This window comes from Chinchilla lanigera, unplaced genomic scaffold (assembly GCF_000276665.1).
Source record: "Chinchilla lanigera isolate Chin_1 unplaced genomic scaffold, ChiLan1.0 scaffold00055, whole genome shotgun sequence".
NCBI lineage: Eukaryota > Metazoa > Chordata > Mammalia > Rodentia > Chinchillidae > Chinchilla > Chinchilla lanigera.
Window position 1 is genome coordinate 5,037,358 of NW_004955456.1, and position 19,689 is coordinate 5,057,046.

General features: G+C 41.7%; 1 protein-coding gene across 1 annotated transcript in view; it reads right to left on the reverse strand.

The window, feature by feature from the left end:
• Abca13 (ATP-binding cassette, sub-family A (ABC1), member 13) overlaps window positions 1–19,689 on the reverse strand; it is a 363,756-nt gene that overhangs the window by 59,854 nt on the left and 284,213 nt on the right. The window contains exons 50-52 of the mRNA XM_013520510.1: window positions 16,920–17,173; window positions 12,393–12,585; window positions 9,021–9,130 (exon numbers count right to left, since the gene is read on the reverse strand). Coding sequence (XP_013375964.1) covers window positions 9,021–9,130; window positions 12,393–12,585; window positions 16,920–17,173 — 557 coding nt within the window. The remainder of the gene's footprint in view (window positions 1–9,020; window positions 9,131–12,392; window positions 12,586–16,919; window positions 17,174–19,689) is intronic.

The following is a 19,689-nucleotide window of genomic DNA, read 5'->3' on the forward strand; positions in this document are numbered from 1 at the left end:
ACAACTTCACTTTCATGGTTTTTCATAAGCAATATCTCATTTATTTTTAACACAATCATTGTAATTTTTTCTTTTTAATGGCCTTCTTTTTCAATCATAGCAAGTATATTTTCTTCAAACCTGCCCTTCCTCCCTTCCTTCTTTTCTTTCTTTTGTTCTTTCTTTCTTCTTTCTTTCTCTTTTTCTTTCTCTCTTTCTTCAGTACTGGGGATCGAATCAAGGGTCTTCACTAGATCAACAGTGCTTTTCATTTTTTTTTTCCTTCAAAAGCATCTCATTAAATCACTGAACTGCCCAGGTTGAGCAGGATCTTCCTGCCTCAGCCTCCCAGTGTGCTGGGATAACAGGTATCCACCACATCAAGGCCAAATCTGCTACCTTTCATAGTGGTACAGTGTTTTACACATCTTCTCTCATGTCTTTATGAGGTGTGGTGACAAATACAGTGAATGCTGCTGCTCAGTATCATCCAAGAGAAAGGCAAGGGCAAAAAGCGCCTGCCTGGCAAGCGCAAGGTCGTGAGTTCGGTTCCCGGTACCGGAGAAAAACCAAAAAAAAAAAATAATAAAATAAAAAAATAAATAAAAAAAACAAGAGAAAGGCAAGGGAAAGGCAGGCTTGTAAAAAACATTACAGTGTGTCCTCACCCACCTGATTCAACAGCTGTTTTCCAAAGCCAAATGACCGTGAAAGGGAAACATTTTGAGTCAGTTTAGGTCACCAAGGCAGCTACAACAGTGCAACTAAAGACATTCATGAAAGAAGACTCCAGAACTGCTTCTGAAAGTGGCAAGAGCAACGGGACGAGTATATTAGAAGGCAGGGGGAGGATTTTCAGGGGGATTCGTGGCAACATGTTTTTCTTTTTCTTTTTTTTTTTTTTTTTTTTTTTTTTGGTTTTTCTCCGGTACCAGGAACCGAACTCACGACCTTGCGCTTGCCAGGCAGGCGCTTTGGCAACATGTTTTTCAATGTAATATATTTCTTTTAATTCAAACACTCACTGTTTTCTTTAATTACACTGCATATAGTCCTATTCCATTACATTCTCCATTGCAGATTCCCTTTGAGTTGTATCCACTCGTTCATATCCATAGAGGACAGATGTCACATGGGATCTGCAATGTTCAGCTAATGGGACTTTCAGGAGCTTTTCCCTTCAGTATGGATGCAACCCTCCAAGAACTCCAGCTCTCTACATAGCATCAGGTCTGTGTTCCCCTTCTGCAGGGCTCAGCAGACCTCAGAGAGGGGACCTCAGAGCTCAACTCCTAAAAACCAAAACCACACCTGCTCAGCCCCCTGTCAGGCAGCCACAGCATGAGCCCCAGCAGTTGTGTGGTTCGCTGGCATCTGGCTCTTTCAGGGCACGTTGGCAAGCTTCCCTTCATTTCTGGGGCCTCGGACAAACACTTATGTAACAGCGTTGGTAAATTTTTATCTAGTAACATGCACGTGTTCAGGTTATCCTCATCTGTCATCTTAACTCATTAGATGTCATTTTTAAAATCCCACAACAAAATTTTGTGACCAAAGTAATCATTAAGTGTATAATAAGAGCCAATACTGTCCTACTTTTTGCTGTTATAAGATCAAAATTAATAGATTTTTCACTAAAGCCATTATTCAAGCCTTTATTATTTTCCTGCATATAAATCCCTACAAGGAAAATTACCAGTTCAAACACTTTATACTTCATATTACCAAACTGAGCTCTGGTAAGATTATAATTATCTGTGCTAGAAAGGAACACAGATAACAGTATCTATTTTACTTTACCTTCTTGAAATGGTGCACTACTTTTTAAATCATTATAATGATAAACTAAAATCTTTATCTTTGTCACTTGGTCTGTAGTTTTACATTAACAATAACAATTATTTTTAAATGCTTATTCATCATTTGTTTTCATATTATATTAAATTCTTGTTCTTTTGTCCATTTTATTATTAGGTTCTTTTCACTATCACTTTACAGATTATTTCACATATTTTATCTATTAGGGCATTGTCTTGTTTAATGCTTGTTATCATTTTTAAATTTAACATTTTGGCCTGTAGACAAATTTTAAGACTCACATTTAAATATACTCAGAGCATTCATGATGAATGTCACAGTCATTGAATGTTTACAAAGCATGACCTCGTTGAATAAACATTAATTATTTGCATTATTTCTACCTTTCCTTGCATCAGAGTAAATGCTGGTCTCAGAAAACTGACAGTTTGGTTTTCCTCTTCCCTTTGTACTACTATGAAATTAATATGTACTGTATTCTCCTATGTTTTTATCTATTGCCTCTATTTTTGGCCCATTGATTAAGTTGTTCAAAAGCAAAGGCATTATTTTATTACAGAATCAATATAGTGCCCAGAAATATCTCAAATCAATTCTATTGTTTTTCAAAAATGTTGTGATTAAACTCATCTGTTCATTTTTTAAAATAAACTTCACAATTTTTGTGTTAAGCTTCCTTCTGTCCTTTACAAGAGAAGTTAAGATTACATTAAACAGTAAACATGGTGGACAAGAGTAATATAAACAAATTCAACCTTTCTATTCACTATCATGGCTTATATAGCACTACATATTCAATCATGCTTATTACTCGAAAACAACATTGTCTACATTTCAACATATAAGGAGACCATAGGTCTATATAATATTATGTATAGGTAGTTTAAATATGTATATACTACTGTAACTGTCTTTCCATTGTATCTCCTAACTAGTACTTCAAATACACAGGAGACTTTTTGATTTGAGTATGGTTATTTTATTTATGCCTGGCCACCTCAGTTTAAATTATTCTGTAGTAGATTTGCTTCAGCATTTTTAATATAGCGTATGACAAAAATAATAGTAGCCATATAAATATTCGTACTATTCTGAGCTGTGTCCTTTTATCAGGAACAGAAATTCTAGACCAAATGTAAACAAAGACATTGATTTTTTTGTTGCTTGTTTTAATGGAAATTACCCTAGAACTTCACGGATAAATATGAAGAGATTTGCTGAGGATCTCTGTACCTCATGCCTGGGACGGATGACTTTAACCACATTCTCCACATGGACTTTTCACTGTAACACTGTGTTAAGTGTTTCATTTAAGTCATGCTTTCCTGACCCAGTTTCTGAGAGTTTAAACTTTTAAGGGAAAATAATTATAATGACATCTGTAAGAGAAACATATGTTGCTCTGTAATATATTCCAATCTGTCAACTTGCTTCAAAAGATGCATTTTCATATTTTGCTGCTCTCTTCTCCTATCTGATGTTTTCTCTCTCGTGGAACTTGGCTACTTTGAGATTTCTAGTAACAGTTGGGAAAAACACATGGTTTAGAAGTGAAAAGTCCTCCACCACTTTATAGAACTTTGACTTCTGGAGAGACACTAACCTTTTTTTAAGCCATAGCATCCTTGTTAGTGAAATTTGGATAACATACATCCACTTCTCAATCTGATTATAATTACTGGATAAGATCCAGAATGTCGAGCCCCCACCTTAATAGTTAGGGAAAAAGAGTCACAGTAAATCATGACTATTGTTCTTAGTATTTATTTTATCCAAGAGTTACAAACTCCACTGATCTCAGGATCTGAGAGCTAATATAAACATTTGATGATGAGAAGAATTGAGACGCCAGGGAGCAATGATAACCTGACAGACCGAGGAGTGTATTCTGATGAGCAGCACCTCAAACCAAATGCTAATCCACTTGATCAGTGTGCTGGTCAAGTAAGCATGCATGTGATTCCATCCATTTATGACCACTGTCACCATACTGAGAGCTTATGTGATATTCTAAACTAAGTTACAGTTACCAGTTTTCAAATTAGTTATTATATACACATGTATACCCACATATCTACACATATATGTATATAGAGACACATACATGCATGTATGTGTGTGTGTGTGTGTCAAGTTTAAGACTATGCATTCATGGAAACTAACAAGTGAAACAAGAAAACAGAAAGCACACTGTTTCAGATTATATAACCTCCGAGGAGAAACAAAGTACACCTCAATATAATGAATGGCTGAGTCAATGTGTTTCAATTAGGTAGCAATCAATTATGTGTCTCATGGACAGGAAGGTATATTCCAACTCTCTGAGTAGTTAAATATTCCATTGTGCTTCTAACTACCTATTTAATTCGTTGAATACCAATGTGCAATTAACATTACAAATAATCAAGGTTAAAAATATAATTAATGCAAGCATGATTTAGTTATAATTAAACTAATTACACAGATATGTAGCATAAAAAGGGACTTGCAGACCATTATGTGAATGCAAATTTATTCTTCCTTTCAGGAGCAGTTATTTGAATTTCATTTTCCAATTATTTTACAAATGATGGAATGGAATAATAAAAGAGAAAGTCTTTCATGGATAAAATATAATGAAGCAGTTACTCTGTAGCCCTTTGTAAATTCTGATTCTTTTGTCCACATGTACTTGTAAATAGAGAAGTTAGAATAAAATAAAAACCAAATACTACCACCATCAACAAAAATACCACATTTCTTATTCTGTGACTGTGGGGAAAATGAACCACACAACACCAGAGATTCAGTGCAATTTACTATGATTCCCTTTCAGATGAAGTGTACCCACAACTAGCTTTACACCTATAAGTCTCAAATATTCACTGAGATGGGGATCGCAGAGGCCCATAAATATAAATAAATTATATTTGTTATTTTCAAATAGATTTAGTTCCGAACATTTTCATCTGTTGACACAAGGATCCCCAACCCTTGCGCCATGGAGGAGTTCCAGCGCCTGTGCTGACAGGAGCCAGTCTGCACAGCAGAAGGCAAGTGTCAGGCTGGTGATCAAAGCTTCCTCTGCATTTCCAGCTGCTCCCCATCACTCATGTTACTGCCTGAGCCCCACCTTTGGCCAGATCGTTGTGACATTAGATTCTCATAGGAACATGAACCCTACTGAGAGTTGTGCGTGCAAGAGATTTATGAGGTGGAGCTGAGGCGTGATGTTAGCACCAGGGTGTGGCTACAAATACCAATTAGCACTAGCAAAGAGGTTTGACTACAGAGATACCCTAATAAATTGATGCTTGCAGGCGCAGAGCAAAACCCTACCAGTGAATGGTGAGTAGCTCTGCATTATGGTTAGATACATAATTATTTCATTATATTTATAGTGTAACAATAATGGAAATAAAGTATGCAATGAATGCACAGCACTTGAATCATCTCAAAATCTCTCCTTGTGGGCTGTGGAAAAATTGTCTTCCATGAAACCAGTCCCTGATGCCAAAACTGTTGGAGATTGATGACAGGAACTACAAACGTGTAAGTGTATTCTTTGCCTACCGAAAGCTGATGTAAGTGGGAACCAAGAGCCCTGCATAATTTCAGGGTGGGATAGTGGCACTAAAAGCAAATTCAACTCCAGTTACCTAGGGGTGGGGTTAGGGAACAGCCCCGTGTTTCATGAAAAGAGGTTGAGAAGAGATGCCTGGTGCTACTAGGAAGCTGCTCATTGTCCAAGCTAGGTTAACAGAGACACAGACAGGGCCAAGTTACCAGGGACAGGAAATAGGATATTCTCCACAGAACTGTGAGATGGGGACCCCAGAGGCCCAAAAAGCCTGGTTCTGTGCTAGAGATCCAGGGAATAAAAAGTCAAGGACGTCACAAAAATGGTAAGACAGAAAGTGACATCTCATGGGTAGGGGATAATGAGCAAGAGCAAAGACTCACTAGTAGCACAAGGTGGAAAAACCCCAGGCCACAAGAACATCTCACAGAAGACAGTTACACAAATAAATAATAAATAAATAAATATCCTCCTGATGAAGTTACATTCTTCTGGATAGATGAAACGATAAACTAGGATTTTATGAAACAAACTTCATAGCTAAATGGTACCTCTTAAATGCTCCAAATAAATTTCCACCTAACCCATCATCAAGGAAAAGCAGAAAAAGTATCAGAAAGAGGTTCTACTTCCTGAATTGTAATATAAACAATGCAACCACAGTCAAAGTACTGATTTTGCAAAAACAAGTTATCACTTTTTATGCCATCTGATAAAATGGTTCTTAAAATAATATGTAATAACAAAGTCCCCAAAATAGTCTAAGCAGTGGTAAAACTGAACTAGGAAGACAGCCCAGTAATGCACCCTGTGGGAAAAGTTAATGACACATTGTTCCAAACTACACAGCATGAGTACCTTGAGTACTTCAAGTTGAACTCATGTGACAAACTGACTCTACAGAACAGGCCATGTGGACCGCCTTGCCTTGTACATAGCAAGCCACAAGGTGTCTTCCCTGTATCCAGGCAAGAAGGTGACTTTTAACACCAGGGCCTAGAAGCCGGGGCCCACAATTGGTCTGAACAAGTAAGTTCAGGTCTGTAACTCTTCTCCTCCATGCGCCGTAAAACTCCTGTTCCCCCAGAGACACCCTTAAAATGTCCCACCCTAGAACAGAAACCCTTTGTCCCTTCATTATCCATAAAATTACCATTGTTTATCTAAAGAGTACAGAAGCATTTTCTTGGCTATTTCTTCAGAATTTACACCTTTCTTTAAAGCCTTGTGTACATATAATATTAATAAAACTGTGTCCTTTCCTCATATCAATCTGCCTTGTGTTAATTTGGTTCTTACCCTCGGCCAAAGAACTCACCTAGGAACAGAGGCGGAGGGAAAGAGTATCTGCCTCTCTGACACTGGGATGCATCCTGAAACATGAGGAATTCAGGCCAAACACCCAGCCGGTGGGAGGACTTGGTGTCTAATAGAAGAGCTGCTTCTAAATGGTGGACAAAGATGCTTCGTTTGGACTGGGGATATAGCTCAGCAGCACAATGCCTGCCAGGCAAGTGCGAGGTACCAAAAAAAAAGCTTTGCTTTGAAAATATTTTAAATGTCATTTGGACAGAAAATAATATTTCTACTCTACAACATACTCAAATATAAACTCCAAACCCAATGAATAAAAAAGAAAATGCAAATCTTTGGAAAAATCTATAGAGAACAGTTTTATGATCTCAGAAAGCAAAGAAATTGTTAAGTTTCAAAAAGTAGTAAGTTGAAAGGGGAACAAAATAAAATTGACATCATGGGAACTGGGAATCTCTGTATTTACAAATCTTTAAAGCAAGGTTAAAATAAAAGGCTCCACTGAAAAAAAATATTTAAACCCTGTAAAACATGCAAAAGATTAGTTCCTCTGAGAAAGAAGAACTCTTATATGAAGGAGAAACAAAAAGTAGCCTTGGTGACCAAGGGCCACAGAACTGGACTGACAGCTGGTGTAAAGGAAACAGAAAAGGGGCCAAGCACTGAAGTTCACGGATGATCCGTGAAGTGCAAAGAGCAGGGAAATGCCACACCCATCTACACAAGGAACGACAGCTCCTAATCACAGTTACAGAGGAGGATTATAAAATTGCTTCTGGAGTAATGAATATAAGTGAAACACCCAGGGAAATCCTTATCATTTCAATCTATAATTGAAATATGCATATCTCTTACTACACAAATGCCTACATTTACACACACAAACACACACCCAGGTAACTGACCAAATTAGAGGTAAACAAACAGGTATGGATGCATATTTAAATTAGATCAGCAGGGAATATCCAAATATTGACACTGGGTTGCAGGATGAAGGGAAATTTTGTGTCCATCCGATGCCTGACACATCAAAAGTGCACAATAAAAGTTTGATGATTCAAAGATTTACCTAATCGCTGAGTGATTATGATATTTCTGAACTGTTTTTTTTTTCAGTTACTGTGTTTGAACTCATACATAAAAATATAAATCTAGAGCAATATTCTCCAAGTCTCTCTAGGAATGATCCTCTTGTCCCCAGTAAACAGACTCTGAAATCAAATAAAGTCCTGAGAACTTCGTAGCTGGTCATGGTTCTGACCGTCAGAGTTTACAGGAAGACACACAGAGCTCTCATCACACAACTTCAAAGACAGAGCCTGAGATGGGTACCAAGGTACAGTGAGTTTTGACTTGGTAGAAAAATAAAAAAGAGCCATGTGGAAAAGAGGATGGGTAATGGGGACATTCAGGAAGGATGGCCCACGTGTGGCTTGTGCAGAAGGAGCCACCGGAAGATAGCTGCGAAGTTACAGGTGTAAGGTGCTCAGATACTGAATCGAGCTGCCTATGGGGCAAACTTGCAACACGAATCAAGTAGCACATCCAAGTATAGAGTTGGGAATCTCTTTGACAAAAAGAGAACTCACGGCAGGTGGAGCAGAGCAAGGGAAACAGACAGACACCCTACCAACCTGAGGGCCAAGCACATGCAGGAAGAGACGCCTAGGCCCCGTCCCTAGGGGAAAACTCGTAAGGTTTAGAAGGAATCGTGTGCTGTGGGAAACAGGAGCAGAAGAGCTGGCTTAAGAGTGACATGCAGGAATAGCACTCTCTCGTGTGTCTGTGTGTCTGTGTCTGCATGTGATTGTGTGTGTGGTTGTGTATGTTGCCCACAGTGCCTGTGCAGGTCTGTTGGGTGTGCAGAACACACACATGTGTAGAGCAAAGGGAATGAACGTTTTCTCACTCCTGTAGACCCTGCTGTCTGGGTGCTGAATGTGTTCCCAGCCCATCACAGCCACGACTACGGGAAAGAGGGGACCAGCAGCTCGCAGAGTAGGCCAGACGGTCCTCTGCTACCGCACTGAGTGGTGGGCACATGGGAAGCTTTAGCCAAAGGAGGAGCAGGAAGACCCAGCCCCTGGCTGCTTCCTGCCCACCTGAGTCACACAGCCCGTGCCTCCAGCATGTGCTGGGCTGCTCCTTCCCCTCGCCCTGCCGCTCTGAGACACAACCTCCCAACCATGTGCCCCATTCATTCATACCAGGAAACTCTTTTCCCTGCCGGGGAAGTGGCAATTACAGGGGAAATTTGGAGGAAGACGATGCTCCAGCTTTTATTGCATAGGATTCCCTGTGCTGAATTATTATCTCATGAGGTAGCAAAATGATTCCACCCCAATCTTACCCAGTAGGCGTCCTTACGACAGCGTGGCCTGAACTTGGGGAGACGTCACCGTTCAGCATTTTGAAGGTCGTGCTCTTCCCAGCTCCGTTCACACCCAGGAGCCCAAAGCACTGAAAGGAAATAAAGGCAGTGAAATAACACCTTAAACAGAGTACATGAAATGCAGGGAGAGCTGTGGTAGAACAGCACTTGCCCTGAGTCAGCTCTGAGTTAGTACCCTTGGTGTGCGATATTTTGCACGTTTAAAATCACACTATTGTACACAGTACTTTATGGATTTCGGGGTACTTTCAAAATCATCCTGACCCTTGTGTAGAATAAAAATCCCAGCATTATGTCATAGACAGGTAAGTTTATGTACGGAAAAAATCCAGGGAATGAGAAGCAAATGCCAACCTTCTCAAATTTGGCAGAGATAACCTGCAAGGCATGTGACTGTAGTTGTATCATTATTACCCTCCAGATTTTATTTTTCTACGTGTTAAAGTACTTTTTAAAATATCCCATCTTCCACTCTCCAACTATACTTTCTGTGTATGAGGTGGGGTTAAATTTTAAAGGTATTACAGTAAAAAGCACATTGCCATTAATTCCTCGCAGAATACCGCCCCTGCTTCTGATGCACCCCCATCCCCCTTGCCCCATTCTGCAGCGGCTCTGGATGACCTGCTTCCTGAAGGTCTTGACTTGCACTGTCTTGATTGCCTCAATGTCTTGAACTGATTCAAAACACTTCCCTCTCCTGGTCATTTTAACCTTTGGGGAAGAGCCAGAAGTAGCATCGTGCCAGACGCAGTTAATGAGGTGCATGAGGGCAAGCTAATGTTTTTGTGTGACAAAAATTTCTAGCAACATTTTTAGCCAGTTTAGGGTACCAAGGCTGCCATGAAAAGAAAACTCAGGAAAGACGACTCCAGAGATGCTTCAGAAAGCAGCAAGAACAGTGGAATCAGTGCGTTCACAGTGAGGAGGAGGATCTGAGCGGGATTCATGGCGATGCAACCGTTACTGTAATAATACTTTCTTTAAAAATTTAAACATTCATCGTATAGTTCTATCACACCCTATGTACGTGTACAGTTGGTATATTGTGCATGTATCCAGCTGTCTACCTTTCTTTTCCATTATAGAGATTATAAATTCACTCCTGACTCAGAACCTTGGCCGATCCTGACAGTGAGGAGCCAACCTCTGTCAGCTTATTTCCTGGGCCAGTCCCGCCCCGCACACCACGTGAAAAGTGCCTGCCGCAGCCCCTTGCCAAGGTCAGTCTCTGCCTCGGGCTGCCAGGCGCACAGCGCTTTCCCTCTGATTCGCCTTGGGCTGCTTCTGCTGACGGGAACTGGCCTTCCGGCTCCTTGCAGCTCGGAAAGTGACTGCTTTCTTGATTATCGTTTGTCACCAGGTCACACCTACCTATCACACAACCCTATTATGTACCTCTAGAGGCCAGCAACTCCCCAAACTGCCGTCTGCTTCAATGACCATGTGTCTCCCCATTCCCCCGGGTCATTCCCACCCTCTGAACTGAGTCCGTCTCATGCTGGGCCAACCTTAGACAAAAACAGCCAACTGGGCACCCGAGGCACCCCGTGGGCCTCAGCCTCAGCTCTGTCACAACCCTCTCCACATACCTGCCTCCACCCGCTGCACCCTCTAAGACACAAGGCCCTGACGGGGACAGCATTAGTGCACCTTTATTTGTGTCCTTCCTTAAAACAACGCTCGCACTCTTGGATCACATCACGTATGTTTACGATCCTTTGTTTCCTATGCAATTACCTATTCCAGGAGGGATGGGGCATACTGCAGTCATCTTTATATTTTCTGCAGGCTCTTGTGAAACACTTCCCATCTGGGTGATAAACCGTGCTGCTCATAAAAGCTTAGAGAGAGAGCCTGCTGTCCTCTGGATCTCAAATGTCCCGAAAGGCCCATGTGTTGAAGGGCTGGTCCTCAGCCCAGACACTGCTGGGAGGTGGGGCCTTGGTGGAGGACTCAGGTCATGCGGCTGTGACCTTGAAGGAGACGCTGGGACCTCACCTGCCTCTTCCTCTCCTTTTAGCATCCTGTTATGAAGTAACTGGGCTTCTTCCACCCTGCACATCACCCGTGCCACACAGACTCAGGGCAGGGGGCCAGAGGGTCCTGGGATGAAGCCACCAAAGCTGTAAACCAAAGGAAACCTTTCCTCTCTATAAGTTTGTTATCTCTGTTATTTTGTTCCAGACATGAAAAGCTAACCTGGACCTCCAAATGTAAACAGCATCTTGACTCACTCACATATGCAAACCATTCTTATGGAGCAGTACAGGTTATTTTCCCTTACTCCTTAGCTTAAGCTAACGCAGGAGTAGTTGCAAAATTGGGTTTAATTGATTTTGATGCAAGGGTAAGAAAATCAGTAAGACGGTTAAAATTGCAGAGCTGGTCTTTAAGCACAGGAAGTAATAACTATGAAAACATAGCTTTAACATTTTTGTTATGTTTGGCCAGATATTATTGTCCCGAGCAGAAGGATGCTGCTGGGTTGCTTCAGGTTGGTCTCTTGGCTCCTCCTGACCTCGGAAAATTCCTGGCAGAAGCAGGTCCTCTCTGCTCACAGGCAGGGATGAGTGCCAGCCAGATGACAGGATAACCCACTTTGGATTTCTCAGGAGAGTGGAACAACAAGCACACAAGGTGCTCTTTTATTTTTAACAGTTAATTAAAGGTAATCATTTCCAGCATTGATTTCCCTTTATGCATAAGTACAAATCAGGAACAATCTGTATGGCTTCTGTCAGTTCTGATTAAAGATTTCTACGAGAATTAATGCCATGCTGATGGGAAAGTGTTCTCCCCTATGGCTGCGGCGTGTGTGATTTAACTTTCCTCCACGGCAGTGTTTTACTGGATGGGCTTAACTAGACACTCAAAGAATACTGAAGCCCCAGTCAGTGGTTTCCTTAATTAACTGGACTTGTCCAATGATGGCATTCAATAAAAAGTCAACCCATGGCCAAAACCGTTCTTAAAACTCCCCAATTTCATGAATTTTTTTTTTTTTTTTTTGGTTTTTCTCCGGTACCGGGAACCGAACTCACGACCATGCGCTTGCCAGGCAGGCGCTTTTGCCGCTGAGCTAAATCCCCAGCCCAATTTCATGAATTTTAAACATTGTGCAACAGAAAAGCTATGTAACCCATCAGTGAAGGTTTCACACTAGACTAAGTCAACAGACCCTCTCCTCAGTTCCCCTTCTACGATGGTGGCAATTCCTGAAATTTGAAGGCTGTGGTTCCAGATATTCTGAGCATACCACAAGCAGATCAACAATTAGAGTGATATAGATTCACAACAGAAAAGAGTGTAGAAGAAAAGCTTCATTACCTCTCCTCTTGGGATCCCCAGACTGATATCTTGCACAGCGGTGGTCTTCCTAAAAAAGCTTCTGTAACTTTTACTCAGGTTGTGCAGCACCAGAATGTCTCCATCGGTCTTTCCTTCCAGCACCCTCCTTTGCTCTTTTTCAACGTCTGGGTCCGCAGAACACTTGCCGGTGCTTTGGACAGCAGCGTGACCCCTGAGGGTAGAGTTAGAGTTCATTCACACCTGGGAAAAGACTGGAAAAGCTTACGAGGGACAAAGGTGAGACATCTGGTCAAACAGGAGCCAGGACCTCAGGTCTAGTCAGTAGTAGCTTCATGCAGAACACCTTTGCCCAGTCATACTGATTACCAAGCTCCAGCAAAAATGACCACACTCACTAATCTGTAGGAAATACACATGGCCCTTACAGACTCTGAAATAGATCGACGGTAAATTCTAGATAATGTCACAGCTTTACAAATAATAGAGTCATGCCATACCTTAAGCTGAATGTAAACAAACCCAGCAATTATCATATTATTCGAAGATATCAACTTTTAGAGATGCTTTTAGTAAACAGCTCCTTTAATAAAATAAATTATATATAAAAGTAACCAAATAGTACATTTCTAGTACAAGTTGGATTTTATAAAAGAGTTGTATAACTGTCACTTTACAGAACATCTTGCAAATATTTGGTATTTGCCAGAAGAACACAAATTTTATTTTGAGTTCTAACTGGTTTGCTCTAAATCTGAACTGCTCGTTTTTTGTTATTATTTTCAGTCTGCAGCATTTTAACTTTCAAGTGCATTTCCATTTCCCCCCATAAACCGTAATATGGGAACACTTTAAGGACTAAATAGTTATAGACTGCTGAGTAACATTCAGCAAACAGGAGTGTCCTGACTTTTACAGAGTAATATTGTTGTCATATTATCGTAGAAAGAAATGGAAGAAGGTATTGAGAGCTTAATTTTGCAAGTACTTTCAGTTCTTAAATTATTTCAAAACAAAACGTTATTGATAAAACAAGCTACAAGTCATCATAGCCCCATTTTCTCTGTTGTTTTTCTTTGCCTGATTTTTTCACTGGTATTAGGGATTGAACCCAAAGCCTCGACACTGAACTCCACCCTGAGCCACATCCCCAGCCCTTTTCTATTTTTCATTTTGAGACAGTGTCTCATTAAGTTCCTGTGCTACCCAGGCTGTGCGTGAACTTGCAACCTTCTTCCTCACCATCCCCGAGCGCTGAGATTACAGGATGCACCAGGCCTGGCTTGACGAAAACATCATTTGTTTTCTACACACACAGTAGATGATGTGCTTTGGATAGCAGCGTGACCCCTGAGGGTAGAGTTAGAGTTCACTCACACCTGAGAAATGACTGGAAAAGCTTACAAGGGACAAAGGTGAGAAAATACAATGAATGGGAGTGTATATTATATGACATCATTTATACAACATTTAAAAACATGCAATGGGGGTAAAAGTAAGAACAGCCACTCCTCAAAGACAATTACCGACTGGCAGAGGGTGGCAGTGGCATCAAAGGTGCTGAAAGTACTCTACTCATCGGTCTGAGAATGGTTTGCACCAGTGTGCTCAATTTGCAAAAATCCATCAAATCCCACACTTTCCTGCCTGAATGTTCTATTTTCCTTCCCTAGGTGAAGGTCTCAACCCTTTCACCTGTGGTGGGCTTTTCTTTGAGGTCTTTTCTCTCTCTAATGGATCATGCCTCCACTATACCCAGCCCCAAGATCTGTCCACAGCTGCCCACCTCAAAGCTCCCATGCTCCTCTCCGGAGGACCTCCTCCCTGGTCTGGCCCAGAGCTCCCTGTCTCAGGGACCAACAGGAGCCCAGGTATGCACACCTGTCTACATCTCCCCAAGCCATTTTGGTGGGTGGAAGACAAGTGCCTGAGGCTGAAGATTCTCCCACAATGCAAGATCCTAATTCATTCGCCTATGATCATCCAGGTGCACCTTCCAGCCTACAATTGCAGTAACTGGTGCCTACAGGAAAGAGGATGGAGTCATACAGCACACTAGATATGGCAGAACTTTTGAGGCACTCTGCATATGGAATATCTGGACCACATGGCTACTCTGACTCAGTTGGCATGCAGGACTCAGTGAGCAAAGCCCAGGTCCAGACTGAAGAACAAGCAAGAATTCCCCATGCCCACCTACCCCACTAGTTTAGGGCAGGGTCTCTCTGACCTCCACACAGAGGGCACAGTCTTCCCTTTCTCTTCCAAATTAACTATGAGATGTGATCTAAAAATACAGTGGATATTTAAATTTGTTTAGTGTATTACAGTTAAAAAAAAAAAAAAAAAAAACACATCCCAGGAACCTCCTTTGAAATCTCCCCCCTTTGTTTTGAACACACTTATCCCATGGTATTTGTCACTTTCTGCAGCAGCTCTGGAGTCCTCTTTCCTAAGTGTCTGCCTGTCCTCAGTCAATTCAAAGCCTTTCCCTCTCACAGTCACCGTGACTTTGGGGAAGAGCCAGAATCACAGGGAACCAGATCCAGTGAAGGAGGTGGACAAGGACACAGTGTCATGTTTGTAGGAGCCGCCCTCCTGTGGGATGGCGCTTGACAGCAGCATTCACCATTTTTTATCACTTCTCGCAAAGACATTCAGGAAAGAGGACTCCGGAGCTGCTCCCAAAAATGACAAGAGCCATGGAATGAGTGTGTTCTCCAAGGTGGGGGGTGTTGGGGGTGGGCTCAGAGCAATGTGTCTTACTGTCATCATTTTTCTTGCCGAGTGTTTTTACAATTCCTTTTTTTTACATTTTTGTTAGTCCTTGCTTGCCTGTATAACAGCCACATTCATCATGGGGGCTTGGTACATGTACATAATCCATCTTAAAGTCACTGTATATTTTGATCACCCCTTTTATGAAAAGTGTGTTTTTCCTACAGGAATTGCCTGTGGACATGATTACCACATAAATACGGCAGCTGTGGCCTGCTACAGAAAAAAGAGACCAGGACACACTGAGAAGGACCAAAGCTGCCCAGGAGGCAGGGTGGGACAGAGGCAGTGCCGGGGGTGCAGGCAGGGAGGTGACCAGAGGCCAGTGTCCTCTCACGGGGAGGAGGAAGGAGCAGAGCTGCCAGGAGAACGGGGCTTGTGAGAACCTTGTCAGCAATGACTAGTGATCTGGTAGGATCTGGATTTAAATAACAAACTGGGTGGGCCTCATGATCACGCGAAGTCCTAAAGCACCAATAAGAGACTCCGGCCTAAAGTAGATGAAATCTCAGAGCTCCGTAACCACCCCACTGACATAACGCAGAATGACAAAATGGATTACTCACTGCGGCCATCGAAAACATTACTCTAAAATGTGGTTCATTTCATACCTACACTTTACAAAGTAAAGGTAATATGCAGTGTTTTCTTTAAAGAAAAATCTTTTTGATGCTATAGAAAGAAGAAACAACCTGAAATCTGCCAGAGGAAAATCTCCAGTACAGGTTTTAAAAATTAAGGGACATCACAGAGCTAATTATGTTTGAAAGGCACTTAGAATTCTACTCCAAATTTAGTCAGCTACTGGAAATCTGCAAATTCCAGAGTGATTATGGCCAAATTCAGAAGAGCTTTGGGATTTGAATTCAAAATTGTTCTCTACTTAGCAGCTTAAAGGGGTCATGTAAAGAAGTATGTCTTGTAAGAAAATGCAGGAAAAGAAATTATAGAAGGGGATCACCATAAAATATTAATAATGTGTCTTTATAATCTTTATAATAGGTTCTCCAGTGACAGGATCTTCATTATTTCCACATAAAGAATCCTTCCCTTAATCAGAAGTTGGAAGGAAATAGTTCTTAGAAAGCTCAGGTCAGGGGATTCAGGTCATGGCGGGGGAAATACATTATCGTAAATTATGAGAGAGAAAGTAGACCTTTTCCTTACATATTTCAAATGTATTATATGAGGATGTTTTAGACATCTTTGCAAAGCTTCCTTCGGTCCCATTTTTAGGCTGTGTGTGTGTATGTGGGGACCACAGTGTGCGTGCAGAGCACACTCCATAGCTCCTCCTCCAGTGAGCCCCTCGTAGCATGGGCTCACAGCTCCACCTAACAAAGGCAAAGGCACAGCAACAGAAGGAACTGGATATGCAAAGGGCATCGTTTATCTGCACCAAATTTCCACACCTTCCTGCTCCCAGAATTAATGGCACTGAGTCATAGAAATAAATTGCTTATAGTATCAACCAAATTCACCTTAGCTGCTACCATGTAGCAGGAAAATGAGCAATTTCAAAGTGGAAAATACAATGACACAACTCGATGATTGGAAAGATTATTTCACAGGTTGGCACCTTATCATCTGAAGTTCTCCTTCCTGGGGGCGGTGACTCACACCAAACAAAAATCAAACAAACAAAAAAGAAACACAGAATCTTATTAGAACCATGTACAACACGAAGCAGACGCACTCCTTACCTCACAGCCTCCAGGATAGATTTTTCCCTCCCTGACTTTGTTGAAGGATGAGCCCTTTAGAACATACCCTGACCAGCGAAGAAGGTCCCCGTGCAGCAGAACCCTCAGCAGGAGGAGAACCGTGCCTTGCAAGGCCAATTCCACGAAGATCCAGCCCAGGAACTGCATGTCAAAGGGACTCGCGTAGGAGTCAATGCCAAAGTTGTGGGTCAGGTCATACTTGATTTGATTATAGCAGAGTTCTATCAGCCCTTGACCAAGGCAGAACTGGGGGAAAATCGTGAAGACCCACTTAAGGATATCATAGATGTTCTGTAAATTCTGCACAATGAAAGAAAGAAAAAGTTAAATTAAAATCTATTCTCCTTTCAACAACATATACTAGTTATCTCTTTCTCCCTGTTGGAGCTGTGTCTTAGGTCTTCCCCATCTAATTTTACTCAGTGACGCTCTCACACAGCCATCCAGCTGAAGAGTATTAATCTTGAGATTGAAAAGCTAATGGTATTTGCCTCACTAGGTTTTATTTCCTGGGATCCGTCACCCCTTTCTTCTTTTTCTCCCTTTTGGAATTGGAATGTCTATGCTATGGAGGCCCTAGCTTTCTCTTTTGGGAACACGTAACGTGTTTTGGGACTCACAGGCTCACAGCTGGGGACAATTAAACTTAGGATGTGCCTTCGAGTGTCACCCATGGCTGATTCAGATGGCATTCGTAAGTGAGACTTCAGGGTTGGTGGAGCGACAGGTTAAAACTCCGGTGGCTGTTGAGATGGAGTGAATCTCCAATTTTACAGGTGAGAAAGATATGAATCTTGGGGGTCCAGAGGCAAAATAAAATGGACAGACTATGTGTGTTCTCCTCTGATTTATATTTTAAAGTCATTTCCCCAATGTGACAGTATTGGGAGACAGGACTTCTGTGAGATTGTTAGGCATAGATGGGATCAGGACGGTGGAGACCCCATCATGAAACTACTGCACTTACAAGAAGAGGAAGAGACCCTAACTCTCTCTGTGTGCCCACTGTGTGAGGACACAGTGACAGAGTAGCCATTCGCAAGCTCCTAACAAGGCTCAGCAAGACTTGTGTGTAACATCACCACAGCCTTGGACCCTTCCACCTACCAAACTGTGAGAAATAAATATCTTTTGTTTATGCCCCAACTCAGTAGATTTTTTTTTGTCTGTTCTGTTTTACCATCCTGAGCAAACTAAGACACACGAGTAGCATCAGTGCTCATATGTGAGGCAAGTGCTACAGAAGCAGGCCATACCCGGAGCTGGGACCCGGAACCTTTAAATAACGTGCATGCCTGGTGAATTCTTAGCACACAGTAAGCAGTAAATATATACAGTCATCATCCTAAGCATGGAACTGTGCAGTGTCACGAAACCAACGATGAGGGGGCTGGGGATTTAGCTCAGCGGCAAGGCGCTTGCCTGGCAAGCACAAGGTCGTGAGTTCAATTTCTGGTACCGGAAGAAAAGATCAAAAAAAAAAAAATTAAAGTTTCCTTTAAAAAAAAAAAAAAAGAAACCAACGATGAGTGACGGGGGGAACAAAGAGAACTCTAGAAAAAATAAAAATGTAAGATAAGCTATAGAGTTGAACCTAATTTTCTAAGATTGTCTGTAGCACCTGACAAGTATTCCTCTTATTTTATACTGAGATTAAAATGATTACAATGGTAAGCAGTTGTCCACTAAATGTTTTTGATAAATCATGAGGTGTCACCAGCTTTACTGCCCTTTACCACATTTCAGTCTTTCAATAAACATACATGGTTCCAAAAGGTGAGCTGGATTACCAGAGAGGAAACATGGTCAGTGACAGATGTGGACACACCAGACCAGTACGAGGGGGCTTGTTCCTCACTTCTGGTTCACAGCACAAAGTCTTCCCACCAAGAAATACAGCCTTTGGAGAAAACCCACTGAAATGCTGACCTACTGAGCTGACCTTTATACTCCAGACAGCTACTTTAAAGCATTTAACCCAGAAAGGACACATTAACTAGCACTACCAAACAAAGCCCTGGAAAAATAACAAAAATTCAGAGTTGCATTTTACAGTCTTTCTCTATTTACGGTCAAACTATATAACTGTTTTTAATATATGCTCATTTTGTACAAGGTAGCAAGAATCATCAAAATGAGTACTTATAACACAAGACTGTGTTCTACCAGAAACAAGCAACCTATGGAACTGTCAGTTTTATACTTCATACAACACAGAGTACAATTTTTCATTATGATACAAACTTAAAACATGGTTAAACTAAGAAATGTGGTTTGGGGACAACAGAAAATACAATAATAACTTTTAGGGTATTTATTAACATAAGACGGTTTGTTGTCTAATATATATATAGAGAGAGAGAGAGAGACAGAGACAGAGAGAGACAGAGACAGAGAGGGAGAGAGAGAGAAAGATGTAGAGAAAGTATAAAAGCTTCAGTTAATTCTTAGTTTTTTCTTGACTGCAACTGTTAAAAGTTTCAGTCAGTCCTAAGAGAGTTCGTGAATTCCATTTTTTGTGAAATCATGTTCCGGCATCACTGAATGCACTACAATAAAGAAGCTTGTTTTGGGGAACTCGGGTAAGCTGCTGCTGGACCCACACAAGCTTGGGACCAGGCAGAAACCAAGACAGCTTTAGGGGCCTGAGGTCCACTCCCCACCCCTCCCACCTCCCCACTTCCCCTGTCCGAGCTGAGCTGCACCTCAGACGGCTTCAGGAACTCCAGTGAGCTGCTGCTGCCCCCACACAGAGCTTGGGACCAGGCAGAAACCAGGGCAGTGGTGGGGAGAATCCCAGACATCTTCAGGAAGCC